The sequence below is a fragment of the Trachemys scripta genome, chromosome 8, assembly GCF_013100865.1.
Source record: "Trachemys scripta elegans isolate TJP31775 chromosome 8, CAS_Tse_1.0, whole genome shotgun sequence".
NCBI lineage: Eukaryota > Metazoa > Chordata > Testudines > Emydidae > Trachemys > Trachemys scripta.
In genome coordinates this window covers 32,135,748-32,148,482 of record NC_048305.1, presented here as the reverse complement: position 1 = coordinate 32,148,482, position 12,735 = coordinate 32,135,748, and the positions used below count along the sequence as shown (strand labels likewise).

Sequence of the window (12,735 nt, the reverse complement as noted above, 5' to 3'; positions counted from 1 at the left end):
ATACATGAAGGATTTGGGGAGAAGGAAATAATTGTGGCAGGATCCATTTGATTTTGTTTTACTGGAATATGTTTGAAAGAGGCTCAGAGGTTTGAGATATTAGATGTGCTCCTGCCTGAGACAGGTTAGAGGGCAGAATGCAGGTGATTGGAGATGCAGTTTATCACCAGGAGCTGCTTGGGATACGTGTCCTTCTCGTGTTGTCAGGGGATAGGATTAAGGTTGCACAGGTAAGTTTAATGATGGCATTCCTTCACATTTGAAGTGCTTGACTTTACAACCTTAACAATGTTCTTTTAATGTGTGGGGTTTTTTTTCCCCCCATGAAATATGTATATAAATCCCACCTAATGTGTGCCATTAAAAAAACTGCATTCATTGCCCCAGGTTGCTGCGGTAACCATGGTAGCTTCCGGTACTTAGAACAGGAGATAATGTGGTGCTGCAATTATTTTAGAGTGGCAAATGTTAACTTTTTTTTAAATGGTGCCCATTAGTTTACCTGACTGAGATCATTTTTGTTATCTCTGAGGTTTTTGCAGAGATCTAAACGCCTTGCTTTTAAGAGCTTTCTTTGCAAGCCTCAGAAGTCACAGACCCATTTTAGTTGCTCATCCATACTATATATTACAGAAAACCTTAGCACATTCACTCCCTATGTATAATAATGATCAATTAGCTACAAGAACTAAATCTAGGAAAGGAGCCTGACCCCGCAGTGCACAGAAACCTTAGGGCTTGCTACTGTGCCTACGAAAAATTCTGTGTATGCTAATAAACTAACTCCACTGCACTTATAGAGGTAGAAAAATCCCCACCTTCCTACATGGCTGTTATGGATGGACTTCCCATGCAGGAGGATATGCCCATGGCTCCTGCATGAGGTGCAGATTTGATCAGTCAACTGCCCCAGATCTGACACCGGTATTAAGGGATGGCACATGTGTGAGGGATGTTGTTTACATTTATTCTTGGCTGGTTGGTTGTTTCAGCTGTGGAATTTGGGCTTTTTATGCGTAGTTAGTAAAGGCTGGTCACCAACTGTCAGAGAGGAAATGAAGCTGCTTGGACTTCGGAGGGAGATGTCTGCCTAGGGCCCCAGGGACAGGCTGCGTATGTCACTTTGGTGGCGATGGGTAGGGTTTTCAAAAGCACTCAGGCTCAGCCTAACTCTGCTCCCAATGAAGTCCATGAAATCACACTCATAGTATGCAGCCATTTAGGACTCTATCCTGCAGCCCTTACTCCCATGCAAGTCGATGGGTGTTTATCTCACAAAGAGTATGGAGTCAGACCCTCTCCATCTCCAGCATGAACCATGAGTCACCTTGGAGGCCACACCTCTTCCTCACTTCCAGTGTGCCGTCTGGCCATGTACACCAAACAGGGATGCCTGGGGGCTGAGCAAAGCCACCCACCGCCTAAGCAGCATGTGGGGTAGTCTAATGCAGGCCCCAGAATCACACCCCAGCATAGCAAGCAGGCAGATTTCAAATGATTTCTTAAGCACTAAAAAGACACAAGAGTGTTTTATTTTAAATAGCTGATCCATATGTCTGCACCAATGTGCTTCTATCCCCCTAGAATATCTGCAGGGTTTCTAAAGCCCTGCTATGTATCCCACAGTAAAAACAAAGTCAGAAAACTACCTGTGCTGATGTCACTCATGCCTGCTAAATACAGCTTGTAAAATTTACACCTTATGTGCCAGATCCTTCAGTAATACTGACCATTAAATTACTAATACTTCTACAAATATAATCCTCATCTCTTTTCCATGTATGTACAGTGCCTGGCCAGTGATATTCACAGGCCCAGTATTTAAATATAGTTATTTACTAATTCTCCTAATAAATCGAATTAGTGAATATTATCTGTCTATGCTGGGCTCATTCCTACTCAGATTGGCAGCTGAGCTCTCTGAGAGCAGGACCAAATCCCATTCTCTGTACTGAACTTGAATCACTTGATTATTAATTCCTCATCTACCATTCTTGAAGCATCACTCTGTAGTGTCTACTATCATAAGGGCAACTGACTTAAATAATTTATAGCAGCTTGATCTCTAAAGATCCTGCCCAGAGATCAACTCCGCTCAAGTCCTTTTTAGTGCGTGCCCGCCTCCCCCAGGGTTTTCCCTTCCTGATCAGGTATGAGTAGCTGGTTTCAGTCAGTCCTTCCCGAGTTGATCCTTCTGCCCTCCCCGAGGTAGGAACGTGGCCCTGTGGTTTTCGAGTCCTCTCTCTTCCCCCAAGATCAGGCACTCGGCTCTGGTTGCCTTCCCCTTCCCACCCGGAATTCGAAACACACACACAACAGGAGGCGTTTTTAAAGAAAACGTTTATTTACAGATCTCAGCAAGTACAAAGTATTATACATGGTCGGTGTCAACCCCAGATCTTCTTTATTATGAAACATAAGGCGCTTTCTCTAGAGTCGATGGCAAAAGATGTCGGGTTCAGGTGCTGCTTTCTGTGTGCTAAGCTTAGAAGGAGGTTAGGACAAAATAAAGAGTGCGTTGCCTGAAAGGAGCCCTTATTACTATGGTGAATAAATTACAGATGACATTAACTTCACCTGGGACAGATGGAAGGTACTGCTTTTCAGTTTAATAGGGTTTCCTAAGCTAATGAGTCACAAGTTCCATTTAGTTTCCTCTGCTAAGTGATATATATTTTTAGAATCTCCTAAAAATAGGGGGAAAATAGCCTTTTGTTCCACAGCCAACATAAATACTTATGTTCCAATTTTGGAATAAATAATCCAGTTATTATATATCCATATTAATAGTGCCCGAAATCTCAATGCAGAAATAAATTAAATTATTTAACACTTCTTACCAAAGAAAAGTGACATTTCCCTTTCCTAACGGGATAGCGATATGAATTTACAAATGGAGCTGATAAAGCGTCCAGTTCTCCAAGATAATACTCTGGTAATTATTTTGTCCTGGGCCATAGAATAACCTGCGAGCGTTACACACCCTCCTGGAAGAAACGGGGTGACGTTAGTAATAGGTCTGGCAATTGCTTTCGCTTCCAGATTATTTCCCCAGCCCCTTTCGGGGAAATGACACCCAGTCTGGCCATCAGAGATGAGATCCCGTCTTCCTTCCAGGGCTACCCAGCAAACCCTCTTTGCAAAGTTCATGCACCCGTTCCAGATGCAAACACTCTCCATGGGTTTGTAAACTCAAGTTTAATCCCCTCCGCAAATTCACTGGGGCAGATTTGGGGGGCACCAGCGATCTCTCCGGGAGCCCTTTGTCCAAGTTTCCGTCTGACAAGCCCAGGATCCCCGGCTTAAAGGAGAAGCGCGTTCACAAAAACATCCCGCAGAGCGACCTAGCTCTAAAGCCACCATCTCGCAGACCACTTGCTGTAGGCGGGAGGCTGCGGACTGGGAACAGTTCGGCGCGGGGGGGAACAGTTCGCCCGATGCTGGCCTCGGCCCACCCCTTGTAGAGACCAGTCATTTCGCTGGAGCAAACTGTCCGCCAAACTCTGCTTCGTGCCCGGCTTAGGTCATGCAGGGAGAGGTGGGGGAGGCGCTGTCTGTCTGTCCTCCCGCCCCGACCCCAAGTCTTTACACGAGCGAGGTAACAGGTGGGATCTTGGAGTTTTCCTCTTCCCAGGGCTGGAGGTTCTGCAGTGCAAAGAGCGAGGAGTTGTGTAGACAGAGGGGGTCGGGCTGGATTGAATCGTTCAAGGATTTCTGGAAAGCGTCGTGCTGGAGTTGGAGCATCAGCCTGCTCGCCTGTTGCCTCTCCGCTTCCCTTTCCTCTGCGGTCTGTCTCCTAAACACACACAACACAGATCAGTTCAGGAGCCCGCAGCTGGCACCGCCCTGCCTGGCTGCCACACGCCTTTGTTTCTCCCCAACCCGGCTCTGCCTCACGTACCATGGGGACAGGAGTCCTGGTGCCCGGCCTGGGCGCCCTGTCTGAATGATTGGGGACTGGGAGGGGATATTTCTTTTCCTGGGACAGGTGTTTGGTGTCCACCGCCCCCCTTTCCTGAGCCCTTTTCCCCAGATCTTGGGGATGGGGGGGGGGGGGTTCTGCCCAGATAGCCAGGCAGGGATCAAACCAAAACGCGCTCGTTCGGCATTGTGCAAACACAGAGCCGGTTATCCACGCAGCGCCCCAAACAGGGTGCCGGGCGCTTGGCAGCGCCTCCTGGCATCTCCGCCTGGGGTGCTGAGCCCCTCTCCCCACGTGCGCCAGCTCTGCAGCACCCGGCCGGCCCCAAACCACGGGGGCCTCCCTCGTGCTGCGGCGAGATGTTTGGGGCGCACTGCAGTGTCTGCCTCGGGGCCCTGCCCGGGATGGGACAGACCGCTGGCCCCAGCAGCCTGGGCCTCTCCCGAGCCTGCCCCCAACACAACTGCAGCGCAACCCAAACCCTGGCTGGGAATCGGCTCCATACCGGCCACACTGCACTTTCGAGGTGTGTGTACTTAGAGAGCAGCACACCTTGTCTGTTCAGTTTATACACACTGTCTCTCTCACACACCCCATATGTAGATACAGAGACGTATTCTTCTCGTTTAACGCCTGCGTCTCTAACAAGTTGTTCTAACATCTGCCATGCAGCTGCAGAAGGGGAACCTCCGATTTACATGGCGTTAGCCAGGACAAAAGAACCAGCACTGTATCTGTGCTCCCAGAGACAGGACAAAGGGCCCTGCAGCCTCTGTCCCTGGGAAAAATCCTCACTTCATGCTACTACTAAATTAGCATTAGTGCCCTCCATTCTGACATCCCAGTGCCTGCTGTATTTATCAGTCTATTGGGTTTGTGTGCGAAGTGTTGAGATGACATTTCAAAGGTAATTGGCTCATTACCGTTTTTTCGTGCCACTAATATATATGTCTGAACGTCTCGCTGGGTTTATGGCATTATTATCGATACTCTTCGGTAACTACAATACTTGCTGCAAGGCTTGAAATTTCCTTACATCTGACCGCAATCGCTTAAAAAATATCATAACCCCAGTTATAAGAAACCAATAATTTTGTAAGCAATATTATATACAGTAGGTAAAACTATTAGCTACGAATACCAGTGATCGTATTGTGGATGTTTATTGCTCTAATTCAGGATGTTTCAGGCTAACATGCAAGAGAAAGGGCTGTACTTGGGGAATTTATTTTCATTTTAAACAGCTAAAAATATCCCGAACACAACCCGGCCCTTTACACCAGAAAACGAACACATATTCTTCCAAATAATATTTCAATCGAATTGCGCGTGAAGATTTTTGGAGGAATCGAATTACAGACACAGGGTATTTCCGAAAGTTATTTTATACGGCAGATAATTACATCAAATCCCATATTTTCTACGTGTTGAAAATAAAGGAGGCAAGCCAATTAGCAAACACGGGATGCACAATAATCCATCGCCTTGAATGTTCTATTTTCTATTTTTCAGACCAGCTGCGAATGGATAAAAAGTGCATTCATATTTTCTGATGAAATCATCTAAAACCACTTTCCTGCAGTGAAGATTTCGAGTGAAATGTTGCTGGTTTAAAATCTTAATTAAAAGGGTTGTTCACCTATATTTCATCCTGGAGAGAGGGGGAAAAAAGGAAACCAAAACAGATCATTTTTCTTGGTCCTTCTGTAATCAGGACAAAGCAAGTGACATTTTTAGAGATAATTTTCCTGCTACGAATTACCTTCGTCAATTTTTAATATAAAGAAACGGAAAATCAGGGTATGGAGCCACTTTCTAGATGTTTACGTTCATATAGTCTTAATAACGGGACGAAGAACAACGGTCTTTACTTCGTTTAGGGACGGGCTAATAATATGTCCTGCTTTGGTTTAGCGAAATGTCACATTTTTTAAAACAGCCCGACTCTAAATCCGCCGCTCCAGGGACGCCCGGCAATTTCTACAATTCAGACCAGCTGGTTTCTTCGGTATTAAATCGTTTTTGGGCGAAGTTGAACAGCAAAATATCCTTTCTTTATGCAATGTCTTTCCCTGCGTCTAATGCAGGAGGTTCGCCCTTTTAGCAGGTGTAGAGGTGACAGCGCTTCTCCCTGCCTGCAGATCTACCAATTTTGATATCTGCCTTTGCCAGGCGGCATGGCATAAAAGTGGAGAATACACCTCGCCTGGGGCCCATTTTTACCCCTCGTTAGCTTTCAAGGATCTGCCCGATTCCCCGGAAGAAGACCCGCCCGGACCCTGGCAGTTACTGCGGGAAAGATGGAGCTTTCGCTTTGCAAGGAGCAAACGGACACAGATACACCGAGCAGAACCGGGGCTAGATGGGGAGCGGCCGCAGCTGAGCCTGGGGCTAGGAGTAGGAGAAAGAAACCCTGCTGTCCTCCATGGAAATGAGGCGGGCAGGAAAGGGAGGGAGGGGGAAAGGGGCAGCCAGGGACTTTGGGGAGATGGGAGTAGGCAGAGGGGGGAGGAGTGGGGAGGGGAGAGGGAGGTAATTGGGAGCGGGCAGGTGGGGCGGGGCGGAGGGGGACATAGGAAAGGTAAGTCAGGGGCAATAAGAAGAGGGCGCAGGAGTTACATGGGGGGAGCCAGGAACAGAAGCCCAGAGGAGGGCAAAGGTCCCGGGAGGGGCCCACCCAGCTAGGCCCGGACTCACCGCCACTTGGTCCGCCTGTTCTGGAACCAGGTCTTGACCTGCGCGTCCGTCATCTTGAGGGACTTGGCGAGCGCCGCCCTCTCGGCCGAGGCCAGGTACTTCTGCCGATGGAAGCGCTTCTCCAGCTCGCAGATCTGCACCCGGGAGAAGGAGGTGCGCGGCTTCTTGCGCTTGGGCGGGGTGCGGTTCTGGTAGGGGTGCCCGATCCGCCGGGTGACGGTGAAGGGGGTGAGCGCGGCCGCCGCTGCCCGGGGGACAAACAGAACCGCAGGTGAGAGCCCAGCACCCCCTGCCAGTCCTGCCCTCTGCCCCCAGGCCGGCTGCTCCCTCCCGGCAATCGCCATAGAGCGAGAGTCCTGCTCAGGCTGCAGGGCCTGGTCGGGATCGGCAGCCCAGGAGCAGGGCACAGGGCACGGCCCTGGGAAGGGAGAGCAGAGCTCCCAGGACACGGGAGGAACCAGGATTTGGGTTCTTATTGTATTAAGGAGAGAAGGGGCTGCATGGGCTTCCCATCCCCAGGGGTATGGAGCACATCCCTCTTCATTTTAATGTCGGGGTTTTCGTCTTTTCTCTCCTCTTTCCCAAAAACAAAACTAGAATTTCTCCAGGGGGCGGGGAGATCCTTGCCAATGCTCTGCTCTAAGTATTACACTTTATTTACCCCCCCCCCCCCATCACTTCATCGTCCACAGATACAGTAGCCAAACCTGCAAGAAGATGTGCAATGTTCAGAGCATTTGCTTCAGATTATATTCTGTATCTGGCGCTCAGTTTCCCCACTTCTCTCTCTCTCTTTAAAATCGAATCCTCTTTATTTACACCCATTTAAATGCTAATCGCCGTTATTATCATCCAAGGTTTAGATTCTTCAGGACACACTGTCTAATCGGATTATGGATGGGGATTACTGGAGTTCCTCCACTCCATTTCCACCCCTCTTTGATTGTGATTAAAAACGAGATCTGGGCAATTAGATTTTCTGAATGGAAATTTCAGAGCGATCCAGAACCGGCTGCAATGTCTGTTCTGCCAGCAGTGATACGGGAATAACTAACGCGCAGTTCCTGTGTGTTTTGTCTGTCCTTACTGCATCTGATGGCCACACAACCCATACAAGGTTGCTGGTCAGTTAGTGCAGGGATATGCAATCGTTACAGTGGGCACAAAAACTGTAACGAACATTTATTTCTCTTAATTAGTGGGTTCAAGGTAATGCTTCCTACCCTCGCCCCAAAGAAGCTAACCCACTATTTTTAAAAGCTTTTCCTTTTCTGCGCCAGGTGCAGTAACGGATGTGGGGGCTCTACTAACCTGGAAGGGTAAAACCCAGACACATTTTTATGCTGTTTTAGTGCAGTTTGGCTGTAGCAGAAAACTTCTTGGTAAAACGAGACTCTCAGGGTCGTGTTAAAAATCAGCCCTTACCTGTGAATCTGTCCTTTACGAATCTCCTGCTGCTCTCCATCCAAGGGAAGTTGAGGCTGCCAAGGCTGGGTACAGCTGGCATAGCTGGGATGGCACTAGAAATTGGAGGTGGCACAGCCCCAGGGATGGGTCTGTGAGCTGGCACCCTGATCACTCCAGCTGGAGCCAAGCTCAGATTCACACTGTAAGATCCAGAGTCTTCAAAAGGCGCCCCGATGCCAGGGAAGGAAGCTGGAAGGGAAGGATAAGGGGCACTTGTTCTGCTCACAGGGCTTCCCAGGTAATTTGTGTTGTCTGATCCTCTGGGGGCAGGCTGGGAAGAGTTTTCCTGATCAGAACTATTTAAAATCTGATCAATTCCAAAGCTGATGGGTTCGTGTTGATGCTGGGTCTGTGTGTTCGTTGGCTGATCCATCCTTGGTGAATAGAAATATTGGCTCAAAACTGTATGAATTCCCCTATAAAACGCTCGCTTTCCTTTACAGTAGATCCATGTAGGTCCTGGTGTATGTCAGACTGAAACTTTGCCAAGAGTGGTCCAGCCCGACAGGCTCTGTGTCATCTTTTTTGAACCAAACCTTGAGTTTCTGCTTCTAATTTCTGTCCTGCAGCTGCCATTGGACGCAATAAACAAGCCTCTCTCCTCCCATTGGCTCCCGGATTTCAATAAAGGCCTAATTCATTGAAATAGGAGCTTAGGGACTGTTCCAAGGTGACATCATTTTAACAAACGAACAATAGGTCAAATTTATTAGCTAAGATAATGTGTGGCGGATATTACAATAGCATCTGCGATTGTTGTCCTTAGAAATTAGCGATTTGAAATTTAACAAAGCTTTGCAATTACGAGGCATTCTCCCCCCCCCCTTGTTTATTACCTAACATGCTAGTTGTACAGAATTCCAGGATGGGAATGACAAAACAGCCTCTCCCCCTCGGTGGATTAATTTAGAATGTAATGTAACTCTTTCCTATTGTTTCTGTTTATAAATATTATGCAGCGTGTAAACACCTTACTGAGACGCAGAGAAGAGTTTTGCTGGATGTTTACCTGCTCATCGGCTCTGGTTATGGTGCTAGTAGAACTTGAGCTATTTTTAAAAAAAGCAAAGGGGGGAAAGAATGGATTCCTGGGTTTTGCAGCCCAGAGTTTGGTCCCTTTTTCTCCCACATTTTTCTTTTTGGTGCTTTTTAATTCTCAGTATATTAAGCACCACTTCAGGGAACTCTCCTGAAATCTTACCCCGTTGCGATTTATCTGAAGCTGGAAAGGGACATGCTCGCCTATTTTTCCCCCCCATGGATTCCTTATGAGAGGTCATTAAACATATGCCCACAGAACGCTGCCTTTTTGGAACTACGCTTACCCGTTGGAAAAAGAGCGAGCTCTCAGACCTGGACTTGGGTTCGTGTAGATTGCAAACCCCACGGGTGAGCGCGGGTCAGAGGAGAAACACAGCCCCTAGGAATCTTGGTTTGAAAGGGATTTTTGCAAACTGTGAATTTAGTTTAAATTTACCTCTGGAGGGGAGGGGAATCCAATTCAGGAACTAAATGGGAAACATTTCTCCCTGTCTATTAACTGTATTTTGTGTGTGTTTACACTGCAACTAATTAATTACTATAGGGCCTCCGGCTTTCCCCCTATGTTTGTGTTTTTACAAATTCCAAACATAATTATTTTAGTTTTCAATAGCCTATTTCTTTCTCTGTTTGACCGGCCGGCCCAATATTTGCGTGGGGCTGCCTCTCTTGGAGATAAAATTAAAGGCGCGGGGGAGGGGAACAATGTAAAATACACAGAGATTCCGTTTTGGATTAATTTACGTCAACAAACTTATTGCCGTACACGACTGTTAAGTGAGTTTGTAGACGCTCCCTAACGTCCAAATTGGACTAAAGGCGTTAAAAATTAAATAACGTTCAAATGCATTTACTTAGTTTCCCTTTTATAAAGGGAAATGAAAACAGGGAATAGAATTTTCCTTTTAATAGAATGTAATAGTATTTGATCAGCACCTGTTAGGGCTGATGTTGTGATTTCAGAAAGCAGCGACAAGGAGAGAGTTTATTAGTTTTTAAAGCTTAGGATTCAATTACCGCAACAAACTGAATAATTTAAATGGCAGCAGTAAATGCAAACAGACCTGTGGAGTTATCGGACTTATTGCACCGAAATGCTGAAGAATAGGGAGGGCAAGAAAGGAAAATAAATTAAAAGCAGGGTTGTGTTCTTTTTTAAACAAACAAAACCAACCAACGAAACAAGAAAACAACCCTCCAATATTTGTTTCCTAAACTATATCCTAACTGATCAATTTTGCTCAATGACAAGGTTGGAGGATTTCCCCACATCTCATGATCCTAATATGTAGAGCTTAAAAAACAAAACAAAACCCCTATTTTATTGTAGGGGTATTTTGTATTCATTTTTTTTTTCCGTTTCAAATCTCCGAGGTTGTGTTTGTTTGTTTGTTTTGTTGTTGTTGTTGTTTTTGGGTTTTTTTGGTTTGGTTTTGGTTTTAAGTCACAATTTATTCAAGGATAGGAAAAAATAGCCCGATGCATTTTCCCTCACAGTGATACTTAAACGATTATTAAAGACCTTTTCCAACTTCAAGAAATGCATCGAAGCAAAGGGAATCTTAATGCATGGATTTATGTACCGTACTGAGGACAGCGTGATGCCATTGGGTCTTCTTGAAAGAAAATTAGAGGACGCCTGTTTTATTGCTAACATGGACAGTTAAATCTCACCTGCTGTTTCTAAATCCAGGATTGTAAAAAGTGCTATTTGGTGTATTAGTGGCTGTCCGGAATTATCCGTGAGCTGTATATGTTTCTCTCCTCTCACCCTATACAAAGATCCCCATACTGATAGAATTCAATTCCAAGACCATTTGTAAGCAACTGCCGTGGAAGGTTTGGAATAAAGTGAGACACACACAGAGAGAAACACACACACACACACACACACACACAAATAACGCCTTTTTCTTCTTCTTCCTGGCAGTCCATTGATCGCACCGAAAATGTCATAAAGCGGCTGCCCAGGAGACTCGCACGCAACCAAACAGATGTTAATTTCCAGGAATGGGAAACTTTAAAAGCAGAAGCCCTTAATAATATGATAGTTTGTTAATTTCTGGTGGATTTACGTGTCGCTGCAGGCTCCAGATAAACATCAAAGGGGCAGCTCTGGAGGAGTTGGAAAGAAGAGCGACTAGCCATTAGAAACTCCCTTTTCACTGGAATCTCTTTTAAGAAATATCTAAGTGCACCGGTGAGGTGGCAGGGTATAAAACCACTACCTGCTTCTAAAGGCTTTGGCAAAATCAATCAAGGAACCAGAGCCCTATTAACTAACTTTGAATGATCGATGCTCAGGATCAGTTAGCAGGAAAATACAGGGTGGGTGGGAACCTCCAAATACATGATTTTAATAAGAGATGCAATTGAGATTGGATTATTTTAGCTCACAGACATGGATATTTCCCCCCTCTGAAGCCTAGCTACACTGCGGTAGATCCAGAGAGATTTTAATGGGTGTCAGGTGCAGGTACAATCACGGATCCAGGTGAATTTCGAAATCATCTCCTCGCTGGACAACAGACCCCGCTGCTCCCAACCCACTTAGGCTCAGCTTGCTGGATTTCCGAATGAACTTTTGAGCTGAAGTATTTAATATTTTAATGACCCATTAGCTTTGACTCTGAAAATGCTCAAGTCCGGGGGAGGTAAAGTAGAGATTTATCATGGAAACCGACACAAGCCGATTGCAAAGCAGTTGTTTGACATTGAGAGTACTTATCAATTAAGGAGACGCATCTTTCTGGCTGGCCATGTTAAGAGGCAGCCGAGATGGCATCTGAAGGGTATTTCTTTCACTGCTAATCCGATTAAGGGAAAAATAGCCCCACCGTCTTGGATTCATCTCATTCCCCAGGAGCCTGGCTGCTTGGAGGCTTTTACGACGACATAAATATGACTATTAAATATTCTTTTCCCCAACCTAGCCAGCCCTGGCCATGGGCTAAAAAGGGAGGGCAGGGGAGAGCGGTGCCCTCGCAGCACGTGCCCCGAGAGCAGAAATCGGGGTTGAAAAGTGACATCGCAGTGAAGAGTTTGTTTAAAAAATAAAACTGAGAGGGGCGGCGGCGACTCCAAGCGAGCAGCCAGGCCCCAGCACTTAGCCATGGGGAGCAGGCGGGGTGCATGGCAAACGGGGCTGACTCCGGCCTCCCGAACTGCACCGGCCTGGTAATTCTGGGAGGCGGAGAGGAGCCTAATTGGATTTTTTTCCACTTGCTCTCGCGTGTCTAAGCTGACTGATCATTAGTTTGAGTTTCTATAGAGTGGAGCTAATTGGATTTGCAGGCTACCAGCAGGCTGGGATGCCAGCTTTCAGGAAGGAGCCTCCCAGCCTGGAAGAGGCAGAGGAGGGAAACTTACCCCTACTAGCCTTGCCTCAGGCATCACTTCTCTGAACCCCCTTTCACTCCAACCCTCCCAGCCTGCCTTTGAATGGCAAGGGAGGATTTAAAAAAAACACACACAACCCACACACGAAACAGAAGAGGGCTAAATAAATAAATAAAATGACACCCAGTCCTGAATCAGGGCAGGCTTTGTTAGAGAAAATTGCGGCTTGATCTGCATAATGGGAGTTCTGGATGCCCAAGGCTATCTTT

General features: G+C 46.6%; 1 protein-coding gene across 1 annotated transcript; it reads right to left on the bottom strand.

The window, feature by feature from the left end:
• Positions 1–2,322: 2,322 nt before the first annotated feature.
• On the bottom strand, positions 2,323–8,641 carry TLX3 (T cell leukemia homeobox 3). Its single transcript, XM_034780452.1, has 3 exons — positions 8,045–8,641; positions 6,620–6,863; positions 2,323–3,796 (listed from the first exon to the last, which is right to left on the bottom strand). The coding sequence occupies exons 1-3, from the start codon at positions 8,457–8,459 to the stop codon at positions 3,586–3,588; spliced, it is 870 nt and encodes a 289-aa protein (XP_034636343.1). The 5' UTR covers positions 8,460–8,641; the 3' UTR covers positions 2,323–3,585.
• Between the last annotated feature and the right edge of the window lie 4,094 nt (positions 8,642–12,735).

What these genes read in the sequence shown, in the direction of transcription:
- TLX3 (XM_034780452.1), bottom strand. Translation starts at nt 8,459, where the DNA reads ATGGATCAGCCAACGAACACACAGACCCAGCATCAACACGAACCCATC. An exon ending in CGTAAAGGACAGATTCACAG is followed by an intron (nt 6,864 to 8,044) that starts GTAAGGGCTGAT and finishes TCCCCCGGGCAG; the next exon opens with CGGCGGCCGCGCTCACCCCC. An exon ending in AACAGGCGGACCAAGTGGCG is followed by an intron (nt 3,797 to 6,619) that starts GTGAGTCCGGGC and finishes GTGTGTGTTTAG; the next exon opens with GAGACAGACCGCAGAGGAAA.